Genomic DNA, 14,913 nt, shown 5'->3' on the forward strand with positions numbered 1-14,913 from the left:
GTGTATTTGAACCCTTTCCAACAATGACTATGATTTTGAGATCCATCTTTTCACACTGAGGACAACTGAGGGACTCATATGCAAATATTACAGAAGGTTCAAACGCACACTGATGCTCCAGAAGGAAAAAACATGCATTAAGAGCATGTTAAACAATAACATGCATTTTGTATGATCCTCTTATTTTGGTAAAATAATAAACATTTTGCAGATTCTGAAAGGGGGATGTAAACTTTTGACCTCAACTATAGAACCAAGTTGCACTTTGTTATGAAAATTTTTATGAAAATTCTGCCTGACGCGATTAAAAAAGTTTGATTAAGTTGGATTAAAAAGAAAGATTATAAACAAAACCAAAAAAAAAAAAAAACCAAAACGATACAACAGGGACCTGTTCCATTTAAGAGGGCTTTCAGATCAGGTGTTTAAACGCTGATTCTGCAAGTCAGCATAAAAAGACCAGCTTTCTGAAACAGACGGTGGCAGATCTTACTGTCTGAACAGTGTTCCACATAATTGCACACTACTCAAAATCAAGGCGCTCATATCCTTTTGTTTTCATCTCAATACACGAAGGACAATTTCAAAAACACTGATTATTAGTAAGATGTGTCAAGGACCGTGGAAGTGGGAGCATCCATGTGCACAGATCATTCCTGTAGATCACTCGGTCCACTACATCAGCAGTCGGACAGCGTTTAGGCCAAACCCTTATGCCTGGGCACCAAATACGTATTGTGTGATATATCCACATGATCCTGTGGATATGTGACTATATTCTAATGTGTGATATAGAGAGCATTTGTGCCAGCTCGGTTACAGCTGACAGCATTAGGTGTGCTCTTGAGAATTTGTTTTAGGATATTTATAAATTAATTGTTAGGATTTAGACAAGATAAAAATCAGATTAGGATTAAACAATCTGTAATATTTGCTGTATTATTATTATAACACTACAACACAGTATCATGGTTTCTGGTATATTTCAAAGTGGATGAGATTAAATGACATTCAACGTAGCAGTGACAGTGCAACAATTTCATTATTTAGTACGGAAAACTGGTCAAATATATATTTAAAACAGTTCATCAAAACAACGCAGAGGTATTTTTTAAATTCTGACAGCCTGGTGTTATTGGTATAACGACTTTCATTCCGGTTATATATCTGCACACGGTTATTTGAGACACACATTTAGTATTCGTTTACACTGTACATATCTGTTTATTTTCTATTTGTTTCACTGAATTCTAGCAATCTAGTGGACCATCATTTAGCATTTAATAAGCCAAGTTTGTTTATTAAAACTCTGTATAGTCCAGCTTATAACTGATTATTCAGTAACTACTAGAAATCAGCCAGTAGTGGAGGTGTGTAGTTACATGTGTGAAAAATGTCTGGACAAACTGACAGGTCCTGGGAGTTTAAGGTGTCAGTTTGTGTCTGTGGAATTTAAATTCCATTTGAAGATGTGAATTTCTGTATATATTATATTCAGAATATATACATATATAGATTATAAGATGATGATGTTCTTAATAAGCATTAAGAACAAATTTCATTAAAGCTTGAACATGCCAAAAACAACAAAATATGTTTTATCATTTTATCATCCACACTATCAAAAAAATCTTTCATTTTATTTAGAAGTTTTATGGGGTGAAAGTGAAAATGCTTCAGTTTGGCATTCTGGTTTTCATTACAAATGTTATTAACAACTTGAGTGAAAAGTAGAATCTGAGAAATATTTACATGAATTTCTTACATGAATACAATCAATTCCTTAGTATTTGGTACGTCTGTTTTTGCTGTAATGACAGTGTGCACTCGAGCTGGCATGGACTCCACAAGTTTGCGTAAGACCTGATTATCCATGTTAGATCAAATCCAGCGGTGTGTCGTCTGAACACACGCTTCAATAGAAAGGATAAGACTCACGGAAAATCTGACCTTTTACACATAATGCGACTTGCTGGTTTGTACTTCTGGTTAAATGCTAAGTGCATTTCATTGGCTTTGTATTTGTCCTCTGCTCAGTGACAGTAATGTCGAATCTAATCTAATCTAATCTTTTGTACAAAGGAGATAACATGGCAAATATCACAATTTTGCTTAAATTTAAATGGTGAATTAGAAATTGTGCAACATCTTGAATATTAAGATCAAGATGTTGCACATTTCCTTTTTGTTGTTGTTGTTTTAGAATTTTCTAAATCTTAAAACGTTCAGTTTATTTTCATTTTTAAATAAAAAAAAAAGATCCCAGATTTTCAGTGTGGTCTCAGACTTTTGGACCCCACTGTATATAATTGCCAACATCAATAGTCTATTGTGTGCTTAGCTAATTTATGAGATTTTAACTTAGTTCCTTGTTTCTCCGCGTGATGAATGTCAAGAACTTCCCTTTTTAACACGTGACATCAGGAAAACACTGTCATTTGTTTTATAGGTTTTTAAAATGGCCTATTCTCACACTCACATACTCACATTCAGTCACTGATTTTAAGCAGGTGATATTTGGTACCGTGTTCTAATCCATAACAGACGTGAGGATGATATGAAGATGGTTACGAGGTTAAATGTGTGAATATCAGTCAGATATATGGGAGAACTTCCTGATTGTTTTATTTTTTTACCACTGCAAAAAGAACTGAAACACCCATACTACCCCACACACACGAAGGAAGTTGCAATACTGGGCATTTACTATTTATAAGGACATCTGAGGTGGGGATTTTTCAGACACAGAAGCCTAAGACAAGAAGAAATAACCTCTCTATCATCTACTGTTGTGATTTCTAACAAAGGCATTAAGGTAAATGAGGATTTTAGACTTTTTTTTTTTGGTATTCCACTAATAACTACAATGCTGCTGAAATGTTTTGCAGGGGTGGAAAAAGTACTGAGAAATTGTACTCAAGATAATGTGTCAATATTTTACTCAAGTGAAAGTAAAAAGTAGCTACATTTAAATGTACTTAAGTATTAAAAAGCAAAAAGTAAATGCTTTTGACTGGTAAAAATTTAGTCAAGATTTTCATGTGCAAATATTATTAATTATCTAAAACTGTTAAAAGATGATTTTCATTTTACGGGCAACTGCATCCTTTTGCCTGAAAACATCATTCAGTTTCTGTAGGTATGAGGGTCATGTGCAAGAGTAATGTTACATAGTTTGATAATGAATTAATCAGAAGTAAAATATCATGTTAAAAAATCGAATATTCCTAACTAATATAGCTAGAATTTTAATCACTTGCTTTGACCTGCCTAGACGTTAGCTACTGGATTTAATGCGTGTCAAACCTGACTAACTTAGTTAAATAAAGCAAAGTTAATGTTAGCAAATTAGTGAAACTTACCTCAGAATGCTTTTTCTAATTTGACGGAAATCATGCCTTCTAGGGAGTTAAAGGAAACGCCTCATTTTATACGAGTCTTTGCTTACTCCAGCATTTTACTGAGGCAGGGCTGGGACACTCATCCTCAAGTCCCACACTGCAGTCCCGTGGCTAATCCATGTTCAAATGCACACGGATAGATATAGCTTTAACTAGTCTGTGTAGCATGAGAAGGTCACCACAGATGATGAATTGGCACAATTCCTGATAGATTTCTTTTATAATAACTTTATTTGTGTAGTACCTTTCATACAAAAAAATGCAGCTCAGAGTGCTTTACAATAAGGAAATTACATGCACCGAGTGCTTCACGTGAAAATAGATAAAATACCATAATTAATGTCACATCAAATTGAAATTAAAGCCAAATATTAATAAAAAGATAAAATTAGAATACATAGAATACATAGCATGAGCTAGAAAATAACTGTATAATAATAAAAAATAAAATAAAGTTAAAAATGAGAAAAACATAAAATACATAAAGCAAATAAAATAAAATATAAAATTTAGCTAGTTAAAGGCTAAAGTGAAGAGATACGTTTTTAGCTTCCTTTAAAAAGTATTTAGCGAACTGGCTTCCAATCTCCAATAAACCAGCAACAGATGATCTCAGTGTTCTTGAAGGCACATAGTTAACAACAGCGTTAGCAATGTAGCTTGGTCCTATAGCTCATTAAGGGCTTTGTATAGAAGGAGGAGGACATTAAAATCAATATTAAATGTTACAGGAAGCAGTGCAAAGCAGCTGAAACTGGAGTGATGTGCTTTCTCCTCTTGGCTCTGGTTAATAGCCGAGCTGCAGAGTTTTGCATGAGCTGAAGTCTCTCGGTTGGTTTTTATCGAGAGGTCAGTAAAAAGTGCATTACAGTAATCAAGTCGGCTTGAAATAAAGGCATGAATCAATTTTTCAGCATCTTTTTTGATTTATAAATGATTGAAAGCTTAGATCTGAATCTAAGATAACACCAAGGCTCATAACCTCAGATTTAATCCAGATTATTAAACAGCATTTCTCTTTTGGCTTTAGGACCGACTGGTAGGATTTCAGTTTTGTCCTCGTTTAACTTTAAGAAATTATTGCTCATCCATTTATTTATTGCCAGAAGACAAGCAGTAACGGGATTTATAGCTGCAGCATCATTTGGTTCAACAGAGGTGTACAGGTGAATGTCATCTGCATAACTATGGAAACATACACCGTGTTTTCTAATGACATCACCAAGTGGCAGCATGTATAGTTTTCAACATGAATGAACTAGATTGGATGCTTTAAAATGAAATGTAAATAAAGTGCACTCATTCTGTTGATGTATTATGTACAGTCACATGATAGATGAGAGAAGAAGAACCTCTGAGTACATTGAAGCTCTAAATAAAAAAAAGGACTGAAAAGTTTTTTTTCTTGAAAATGCAATTAAGAGTACAAGTACTCAACTTTAATAACACACAAATAAAGTATAAATACCCCAAAATAATACTTATAGTATAATAACGAAGTACAATTACTCAAGTATTTTCCACCCCTGATGCTTTGACCATGATATCCGCTGCAGTCACAAACCTATAAAAATGTACTTAGAATTTAATACACTCTTGTCTTACATTATTTTCAATAACTTCATTAGTTAAATATACAATATCCAACAGTTACATAAACCTTTCTGTTAAATGAATACAATTTAATTATGATGTCCTTTTTGCACAGCATGCCACCCACCTTCTGGACCATTGCAGTCCCATCATTGCTTTTAATGGTCAGATCCACAGTTTTGATGAATGTAGACAGAAATGTCCAGCTCTGTTCCTTTAGGAGGGAAAATAGAAAGGACCTTACCAACAGCAACCTGAACAGGATACCATCAGACTTGCCAGATGACACGGAATACTTAGATGTCTCTGAAAACAATATTTCTAGTATCATCCATGATGACCTGTACAGACTCACTCGCCTGTGTTTCCTCAAGATCACCCACTGTGGCCTTCGATTCATCTCCCCTGATGCCTTTTATAATAACTCAGAACTCAAGGTTCTCAACATCTCCTACAACCCACTGACCGTTATTCCGTACTTGTCCCTGCCACAGCTTAGGATCTTAGACCTTTCCGGCAATGATTACGGCAGCTATACGCTTCCGGCTTTTTTCAGTAACTTGACGCATCTTACTACCTTTGCAATAGGAAGTCCAAAAGTAACGTCAGTTGATATCGATGATTTGGCACCACTTCGAAATACACATTTAAAACAATTCACATTTGGAGGTGGCACTGAGATGCAAAAATACGAAAATGGTTCTTTTGCCCAACTTAGATCATTGGAGGAAGTGTCTCTGAGAGTGACCTTTTGTCACAACTTTGATATTTTCAAAACCATGTTGATGGACCTTGACCAAACACATACAAGGAAAGTCAGGCTAATCAAGCTCTTTCCAGATCAGTGTGCAATTACAAGCGATCCTTTCGAGAACCTTGAGAAACTCCATGTACTCTCCAACTTAACCATTGTGGACACTTTGATTAACAGCTCTGTCATGGTGAAACTCATCCAAAATATCTGGAAATCATCTTTTGAGGAACTTGAATTTCTAAACATAACTTATAATGAAGATACTCCATATGGGTTTCAATTCCCCAGTCAGAACCATACACTCAGTTTACAAGCAATTGTTTTTGACGGTGTGAACCACTATCAATATCGCTATCCTACAGTCAACATGAGCATGGACTTGATTTCTCAGCTGACTTACATGAAGTTCTCTGGTACTGGAATGAATATTCTTCCATGCAATCTCATTTCGGTTATACCATCACTACAAATCTTGGACCTGTCCAACAACCTTTTGGATGATACAGGATTCTGGTGGTATTTGTGCTCATATGAGGGTGTGTTTCCAGCTTTGAGACAGCTTTCGTTAAGCAACAATCGTTTTTCTGACCTGGCGTATATTTCTAAGAGGACTCATGAAATGAAGGTTTTAATGTCCCTTGACTTAAGTTTCAACTCCATTAAGATTGGGGAGCCATGCTCCTGGCCCTCACACCTCACTGAACTGAATCTCAGCCATAACAACTTGGGCGACACTGTATTTCAATACCTGTCCTCTCATTTCCAAAAGATCGACCTCTCCAAAACAGGCATAAGCGTCATCTCCCAGGATGTCCTCTCACAGTTCCCCAGTCTCACACATCTCATCCTGAGCTTTAATAGCATACAGCTCATCCCCTCGGATCTCCATGCACCTGCACTGCACACCCTTTACGTTGATCAGAATGCCATCACGTCCATTGACCAGGCTGCGCTAGACGGCCTCTCCAGCCTGCAGACTTTAAAAGCAGGTAACAATCCATTTGTCTGCGATTGTGACTCTTTTTGGTTTGTGACCATGTTGAACAAGGCTCTTCTTCCTGAATGGCCATTAGACTACACATGCAGTTCTCCACCATCACTAGCAGGAAAGTACTTAGACACGTACAAACCGGGAAAACTTTCCTGTCTACCAGGACTCCAGGCAGCCGTGGCTCTACCAGTAATTATTGCTATTACAGCTGCTCTGGGCATCATTTTCTATGCATGTGATGGAATCTGGTACACAAAAATGCTCTGGGTATGGATAAGAGTGAAGCGTCGGAGCACCAAACAGGCAGATAAATCGATGAACAGCACCTTTCTTTACCATGCTTTCATTTCCTACAGCCAGCACGACTGCACCTGGGTGGACTCTGAACTCGTCCCGACTTTGGAGAGCGCAGGCTTGTCCATCTGCATTCACGAGCGAGACTTTGTTCCTGGCCAGTGGATTGTGGACAATATCATTAACTGTGTGGAAAGCAGCTACAAAACAATCTTTATCCTGTCAAAGCACTTTGTTCAGAGTGAATGGTGCAACTATGAGCTCTTTTTCGCTCAGCACAGAGCGATTAGTGTGAAGGACGACTCGCTGGTCTTCATTCTTTTGGAGCCCATCCCGTCTGACTCTCTGCCTAAGAAATACCTGAGGCTAAGGACCTTGCTAAGGCAGAAAACCTATCTGGAATGGCCAAAAGATGAAACCAAGAAAAAAGTTTTTTGGTCTAGTCTCAGGTCCATCCTGCAGACTGCAGACAAGAGTGTGGTGCTGAAAGAGATTGCGTTTGACATAGCTGAAAATGCTCTTTTACTGAATGCTCAACAGTGAATTTTCCTACAAACTGGCATCTTACTCAAGTTTACTTTTGTATCAGTGGTAGCTGCAGAGACTCAGATCATCAAAACAACAACAGCATGTCCCAAGTGTTTACTTTTTTTATAGCACAGAAATTTGGCAATAATTAAATTTTTTAATTAATTAAAACAAAATATCATACTTTGTATTGCTTTATAGTTACATTTAATGCTGTGAATGTTGACAGGTTCCTGTTATCACTTACGCTATAGCAGCTATAAACAGTTGTTCCCTCTCCAGCCTCTCTATTTTTCTCTCTCTTGAAGTTAATAAGACAAAAAAAGTATAGCATGTGCAGCAGCTTCTTATGTTACGGAGAAAGTACGTACTTTCTTGTGTCAAAAAACTTAACTTTACAGGTTTACCTCTGACTGTTATAAAGCACTGACAATGGAGACTTCTTCCAAAATATGCTAATTAAACATCATCTCAGAAAACGTCACACATTAATCTGTTCATGCGGAGCGTCTGCCATACAAGTATCTGCGTTAGTTATTAGAGAAATGATAATGTATTAGAAAGAGTGCATTAATATTAACTTTGCAGCTGGAACTACTGTCAGAGCTGCTGGTATAGAAAATTAATCAACACCTTCTGACCAATCGGAATTGAGAAGTCAGCAGCGCTGTGGTATAAGTAGGTTTAAGGCCATGACACAAAACACGGAATGTTGCGTGACCCATTTTATCTACTGTCTTTTGGCAATGGCTGTCTGAGGACATAAACTGCCTCAACTACACAAATAACACTTATTTATTGTGTATACCTGACATACAAGCGAGTCTTTGGAGTGACTCTGTCTCCATCTAGTGTTAAAGTAGCATTTACTTTAAATTTCAGTGTACAGTGTGTGTGGGTTTCCATTTTGTATGATATTTCTATCTGATCACCTGTAAACAGCATGGTATGGATGGTCCAGTGACAGTATCACACATGATGTTGACACTACACAACTTTTCTTTTTTTCATTGTTGCTGTTTTTAATAAAACAATAAATGCTTTGTTTATCAGACCCTGTTGAGTGGCAGGTGATGTCTGATCACATAAAAGTCACAAACGTGTTCTGGTGGCTGATATCTAGCCTCATGAGGATTATTGATTGTAACATGGTTCGTGATATTATTGTGGTATTGGAGCAGCAGGTCTCTCTGTCATGTATTTTTCACCAAACCTTTTAAAATTCTCATCCAGTAACCAGAATTAAGGGATTGCCTCTGTGAGAAGGAGACTTCAAATTTGTCTGAAATCGGGAGACTTAGAAGACGGCTGTTCTTACTGTCCCAGATTTTACCAAAAATCCTGCCTGCATAGACAGCTTCCTGCCAGAAGGAATAATGATGGTATTTTGAAATACAGTCTGTATAGAATATTTTGATAACATAATAATATTTTGCTAAAAATAACTGATTATCAGCACATCCCTACACATATGACTTGTGTTTATCACTGTATGTAATATTACTGTACAAGTAAAATTTTGTTAGCAGAGGTTTGGGCCTTCGTCATCCCTTCCTGCTCGCCTGCATGTTTGTACCAAACAAAACACACATTCAGTTTTAATCTGGCCAACAGCAGTGCTTATGGCACCCACAGTGCAATATATTTATCTAAGCAAAAAAATTATTAAAATCTATCTTTTGTGCAATCACAAACACACAAACTATACAACACAAGCACTTAGCTACACTTTCCATAGATTAGCAGGTGTATGTTAGCTGTAGGGAAGTAGCCATGCGAAGGACATTCAGTTTAAACTAAATGTATGTAATAATGTAATAATACTGTGTGCTTACAGCCAGGCAGTGACGAGCATGAGCGCCAAAACAACGATACACAAAACAACGAAACACAAGACAACGATACACAAGACGCCGATACACAAAACAACGAAACACAAGACAACGATACACAAGACGCTGATACACAAGACGCCGATACACAAAACAACGAAACACAAGACGCCGATACACAACACAACGAAACACAAGACGCCGATACACAAGACGCTGATACACAAAACAACGATACACAAGACGCCGATACACAAGACAACGATACACAACACAACGAAACACAAAACAACGAAACACAAGACGCCGATACACAAGACGCCGATACACAAGACGCCAATACACAAGACAACGATACACAAGACGCCGATACACAAAACAACGAAACACAAGACGCCGATACACAAAACAACGAAACACAAGACGCTGATACACAAGACGCCGATACACAAGACAACGATACACAAGACGCCGATACACAAGACGCCGATACACAAGACAACGATACACAAGACGCCGATACACAAAACAACAATACACAAGACGCCAATACACAAGACAACGATACACAAGACAACGATACACAAGACGCCGATACACAAGACGCCGATACACAAGACAACGATACACAAGACACCGATACACAAAACAACGAAACACAAGACAACGATACACAAGACGCCAATACACAAGACAACGATACACAAGACGCCAATACACAAGACAACGATACACAAGACACCGATACACAAGACAACGATACACAAGACGCCGATACACAAGACAACGATACACAAGACGCCGATACACAAGACAACGATACACAAGACGCCGATACACAAAACAACGATACACAAGACACCGATACACAAAACAACGAAACACTAGACGCCGATACACAAGACGCCGATACACAAAACAACGAAACACAAGACGCCGATGCACAAGATGCCGATACACAAGACAACGATACACAAGACGCCGATACACAAAACAACGAAACACTAGACGCCGATACACAAAACAACGAAACACAAGACGCCGATACACAAAACAACGATACACAAGACGACGATACACAAGACAACGATACAGAAAACGATGATACGCAAGACGCCGATACACAAAATGATGATACACAAGACGACGATAAACAAGACGCCGATACACAAAATGATGATATGCAAGAAGATGATACACAAAACAACGACACACAAAACAACGATACACAAAACAACGATACACAAAATGATGATATGCAAGAAGATGATACACAAAACAACGATACACAAAACAACGATACACAAGATGCCGATACACAAAACAACGATACACAAGACGACAATAAACAAGACGCCGATACACAAAATGATGATACACAAGAAGATTATACACAAAACAACGATACACAAAACAACGATACACAAGACGCTGATACGCAAGACGTCGATACACAAGGCGCCGATACACAAAACGATGATACACAAAACAACGATACACAAAACGACGATACACAAAACGATGATACACAAAACAACGATACACAAAACGACGATACACAAAACAACGATACACAAAACAACGATATACAAGACGCCGATACACAAAATGATGATACGCAAGAAGATGATACACAAAACAACAATACACAAAACAACGATACGCAAGACGCCGATACACAAGACGCCGATACACAAAACAACGATACACAAAACAACGATACACAAAACAGCGATACACAAGACGCCGATACACAAAACGCCGATACACAAGACGCCGATACACAAAACAACGATACACAAAACGACGATACACAAGACGCTGATACACAAAACAACGATACACAAAACAACGATACACAAGATGCTGATACGCAAGACGTCGATACACAAAACGATGATACACAAAACAACGATACACAAAACGACGAAACACAAGACAACGATACACAAAACAACGATACACAAGACGCCGATACACAAAACAACGATATACAAGACGCCGATACACAAAATGATGATACGCAAGAAGATGATACACAAAACAACAATACACAAGACGCTGATACGCAAGACGCCGATACACAAGACGCCGATACACAAAACAACGATACACAAAACAACGATACACAAAACAGCGATACACAAGACGCCGATACACAAAACAACGATACACAAGACGCCGATATACAAAACGACGATACGCAAGATGATACACAAAACGACGATACACAAGACGCCGATACACAAAACAACGATACACAAAACAACGATACACAAAACGCCGATACACAAAACGACGATACACAAGACGACGATACACAAAACAACGATACACAAGACGCCGATACACAGAATGATGATACACAAGACGACGATAAACAAGACGCCGATACACAAAACAACGACACACAAGACGCAGATACACAAAACAACGATACACAAGACGCCGATACACAAAACAACGATACACAAGACGCCGATACACAAAACAACGATACACAAGACAACGATACACAAGACGACGATAAACAAAATGATGACACACAAAACAACGATACACAAAACAACGATACACAAAACAACGACACACAAGACGCCGATACACAAAACGATGATACGCAAGACGCCGATACACAAAATGATGATATGCAAGAAGATGATACACAGAACAACGATACACAAAACAACGATACACAAGACGCCGATACACAAAACAACGATACACAAGATGACAATAAACAAGACGCCGATACACAAAACGATGATACGCAAGACGCCAATACACAAGACGCCGATACACAAAATGATGATATGCAAGAAGATGATACACAAAACAACGACACACAAAACAACGATACACAAGGCGCCGATACACAAAACGATGATACACAAAACAACGATACACAAGACGCCGATACACAAAACAACAATACACAAGACGACAATAAACAAGACGCCGATACACAAAACGATGATACACAAGACGCCGATACACAAAATGATGATACACAAGAAGATGATACACAAAACAACGATACACAAGACGCTGATACGCAAGACGTCGATACACAAGGCGCCGATACACAAAACGATGATACACAAAACAACGATACACAAAACAACGATACACAAGACGCCGATACACAAAATGATGATACGCAAGAAGATGATACACAAAACAACAATACACAAAACAACGATACACAAAACGTTGATACGCAAGAAGATGATACACAAAACAACGATACACAAGACGCCGATACACAAAACGCTGACACACAAAACAACGATACACAAAACGATGATACACGAGACGATGATACACAAAACGACGATACACAAGACGCCGATACACAAAACGCGGATACACAAGACACCGATACACGAAACGACGATACATGAGACGATGATACACGAGACGACGATACACAAAATGATGATACGCAAGAAGTTGATACACAAAACAACGATACACAAAACAACGATACACAAGACGCCGATACACAAAATGATGATACGCAAGAAAATGATACACAAAACAACGATACACAAAACAACGATACACAAGACGCCGATACACAAAACAACGATACACAAGACGACAATAAACAAGACGCCGATACACAAAACGATGATACGCAAGACGACGATACATAAAATGCCGATACACAAAACGACGATACACGAGACGATGATACACAAAACGCAGATACACAAAACGCAGATACACAAAATGACGATACACAAAATGCTTATGCACAAAACGACGATACACAAAACGCAGATACACAAAACGACGATACACAAAACGACGATACACAAAACGGCGATACACAAAACGAGGATACACAAAACGCAGATACACAAAACGACGATACACAAAACGGCGATACACGAGACGATGATACACAAAACCCCGATACACAAAAGACGATACATGTCCACCAGGTCTCTTAGGTGTTCAGCTGCTCTTAGCTGCTCCCGGGTCCAGAGTAAAGCGCAGTGCTGACCGTGCCGTTAGGACAGCTGGCCCTGAGCGCTGGAACAGATTTACCTCTGCATCTCAGAGCAGCTTCAACTTTATCTCTTTTTACAACTCGGATAAAATCACACTTATCTCTGGCCTTTAATTATAGGGAAATCGGTAGCTGAGGCATGTTGGATATTTCAACTTCATGTTTGTTGTGTACATGTTGTTACACTTTCTGTGTATTATTTAATTAAAATTCTTTCATGGAAACCTTTTCACCATCTCAGATGTGGTTTTGACTCAGTTGTGTTAGTGGATCTGCTCGGTGTAGTCACGTCATGTGACTAACAAATCTTCATAATTAATAATTCTCTGTAAATATAATGTATGAAATGCAAAGTAATGTTAATTAGGAGGTAGAGTAAAATTTCAGGAAACAATATCAGTTATAGTTAGATAAAGAATATTGTGCACTGTTTAGAAAAAAAACATGGCACATGCGCCGTTTGGGAGCCAAAAGAGTCGACTCTTTTATGACTCACTAAAAACAGCTGAAATTCCAGTACTACATGGATGCTACTACTTCTTCTGCTTATATATACATACATAAATATATATAAACTCTTAACAAGATAGGATTTCAGAGTGATTGAAGTGTGAATATATATATATATTCACTCATAAATCCTATTTCTCCCATCTGTATATTTCAGATATTTAAAGATAAAGTATCTTTCAGATATTTATACAGCATGTTACACACTCTTGAATCCATATTTAAAACACTCTGCAGTGAAAGTCGAGTAATTCCTACAGATCTTAGTGTATCTATAAATTGTACTCTTTCATTCTCATGACCTTCACACTTTATTAGGACCTGCTCAACTGTTTTGGGAAGATCAGATCTAGCACAATATCCGGATTCATGTTTTCCAGTGATATGAAGTGATTGATTGATTTGAGTGTCCATTTCTATTCGAGATATTATGATATATATCTTCTCTTCGATTGCCATAACTATTCCTCTCGAGCCCAGCTACTCTCTGAAGAGTGTATAAGTGTCGTCCCTTTGTCTCACTATCCCATTTTCTTTACCACATCCCATGTACAGCTCCTTTAATCAGGCCTTTTCCTTCCAGTTTACTCTCGGGAGCATTAAACTCTCTGTGATTTAGAGGTCAGTTATGTGATCCACCTCCTCGTTTCCTTCTACAGCTACATCAGCAGGTCCCAATAAAAAGGAAATCACTGCTGTTGAGTGATATATCCTGAGCCGACTTTGTAGTGTATCTGATACAACATCCCACCTAGTAGGGCTGAAGAGAAACGTGATATGTGATAACTCGTTAAATAATGCGATATGCAGTAAGATAATGCTATAAGTGTGTAAAGTCTATTAAATTATATATATTTATATTTTAAAAACTGAAAATGACCTAACCAACATACATGTTTCATGTTCTTTTGAGGAAAAGAAAGCGTTCTCTGTTTCGCCCTAAAACTTTGACTTCTTAGTATCTTTTTGAAGTATTACAGTAATTCCGTTAT

At 37.9% G+C, this 14,913-nt stretch overlaps 2 protein-coding genes across 2 annotated transcripts; both read left to right on the plus strand.

The window, feature by feature from the left end:
* Window positions 1-2,340: 2,340 nt before the first annotated feature.
* Window positions 2,341-9,067, plus strand: LOC113531846 (toll-like receptor 1). The gene is made up of 2 exons (XM_026922777.3): window positions 2,341-2,815; window positions 5,110-9,067. The coding sequence occupies exon 2, from the start codon at window positions 5,111-5,113 to the stop codon at window positions 7,574-7,576; it is 2,466 nt and encodes an 821-aa protein (XP_026778578.3). The 5' UTR covers window positions 2,341-2,815; window position 5,110; the 3' UTR covers window positions 7,577-9,067.
* LOC128321087 (dentin sialophosphoprotein-like) lies at window positions 8,710-12,797 on the plus strand. The gene is made up of 2 exons (XM_053241610.1): window positions 8,710-8,745; window positions 9,399-12,797. Exons 1-2 carry the CDS (start codon window positions 8,710-8,712, stop codon window positions 12,795-12,797), a joined length of 3,435 nt encoding a protein of 1,144 aa, XP_053097585.1.
* The last annotated feature ends 2,116 nt before the right edge of the window (window positions 12,798-14,913 follow it).

The sequence above is a fragment of the Pangasianodon hypophthalmus genome, chromosome 18, assembly GCF_027358585.1.
Source record: "Pangasianodon hypophthalmus isolate fPanHyp1 chromosome 18, fPanHyp1.pri, whole genome shotgun sequence".
Lineage (NCBI taxonomy): Eukaryota > Metazoa > Chordata > Actinopteri > Siluriformes > Pangasiidae > Pangasianodon > Pangasianodon hypophthalmus.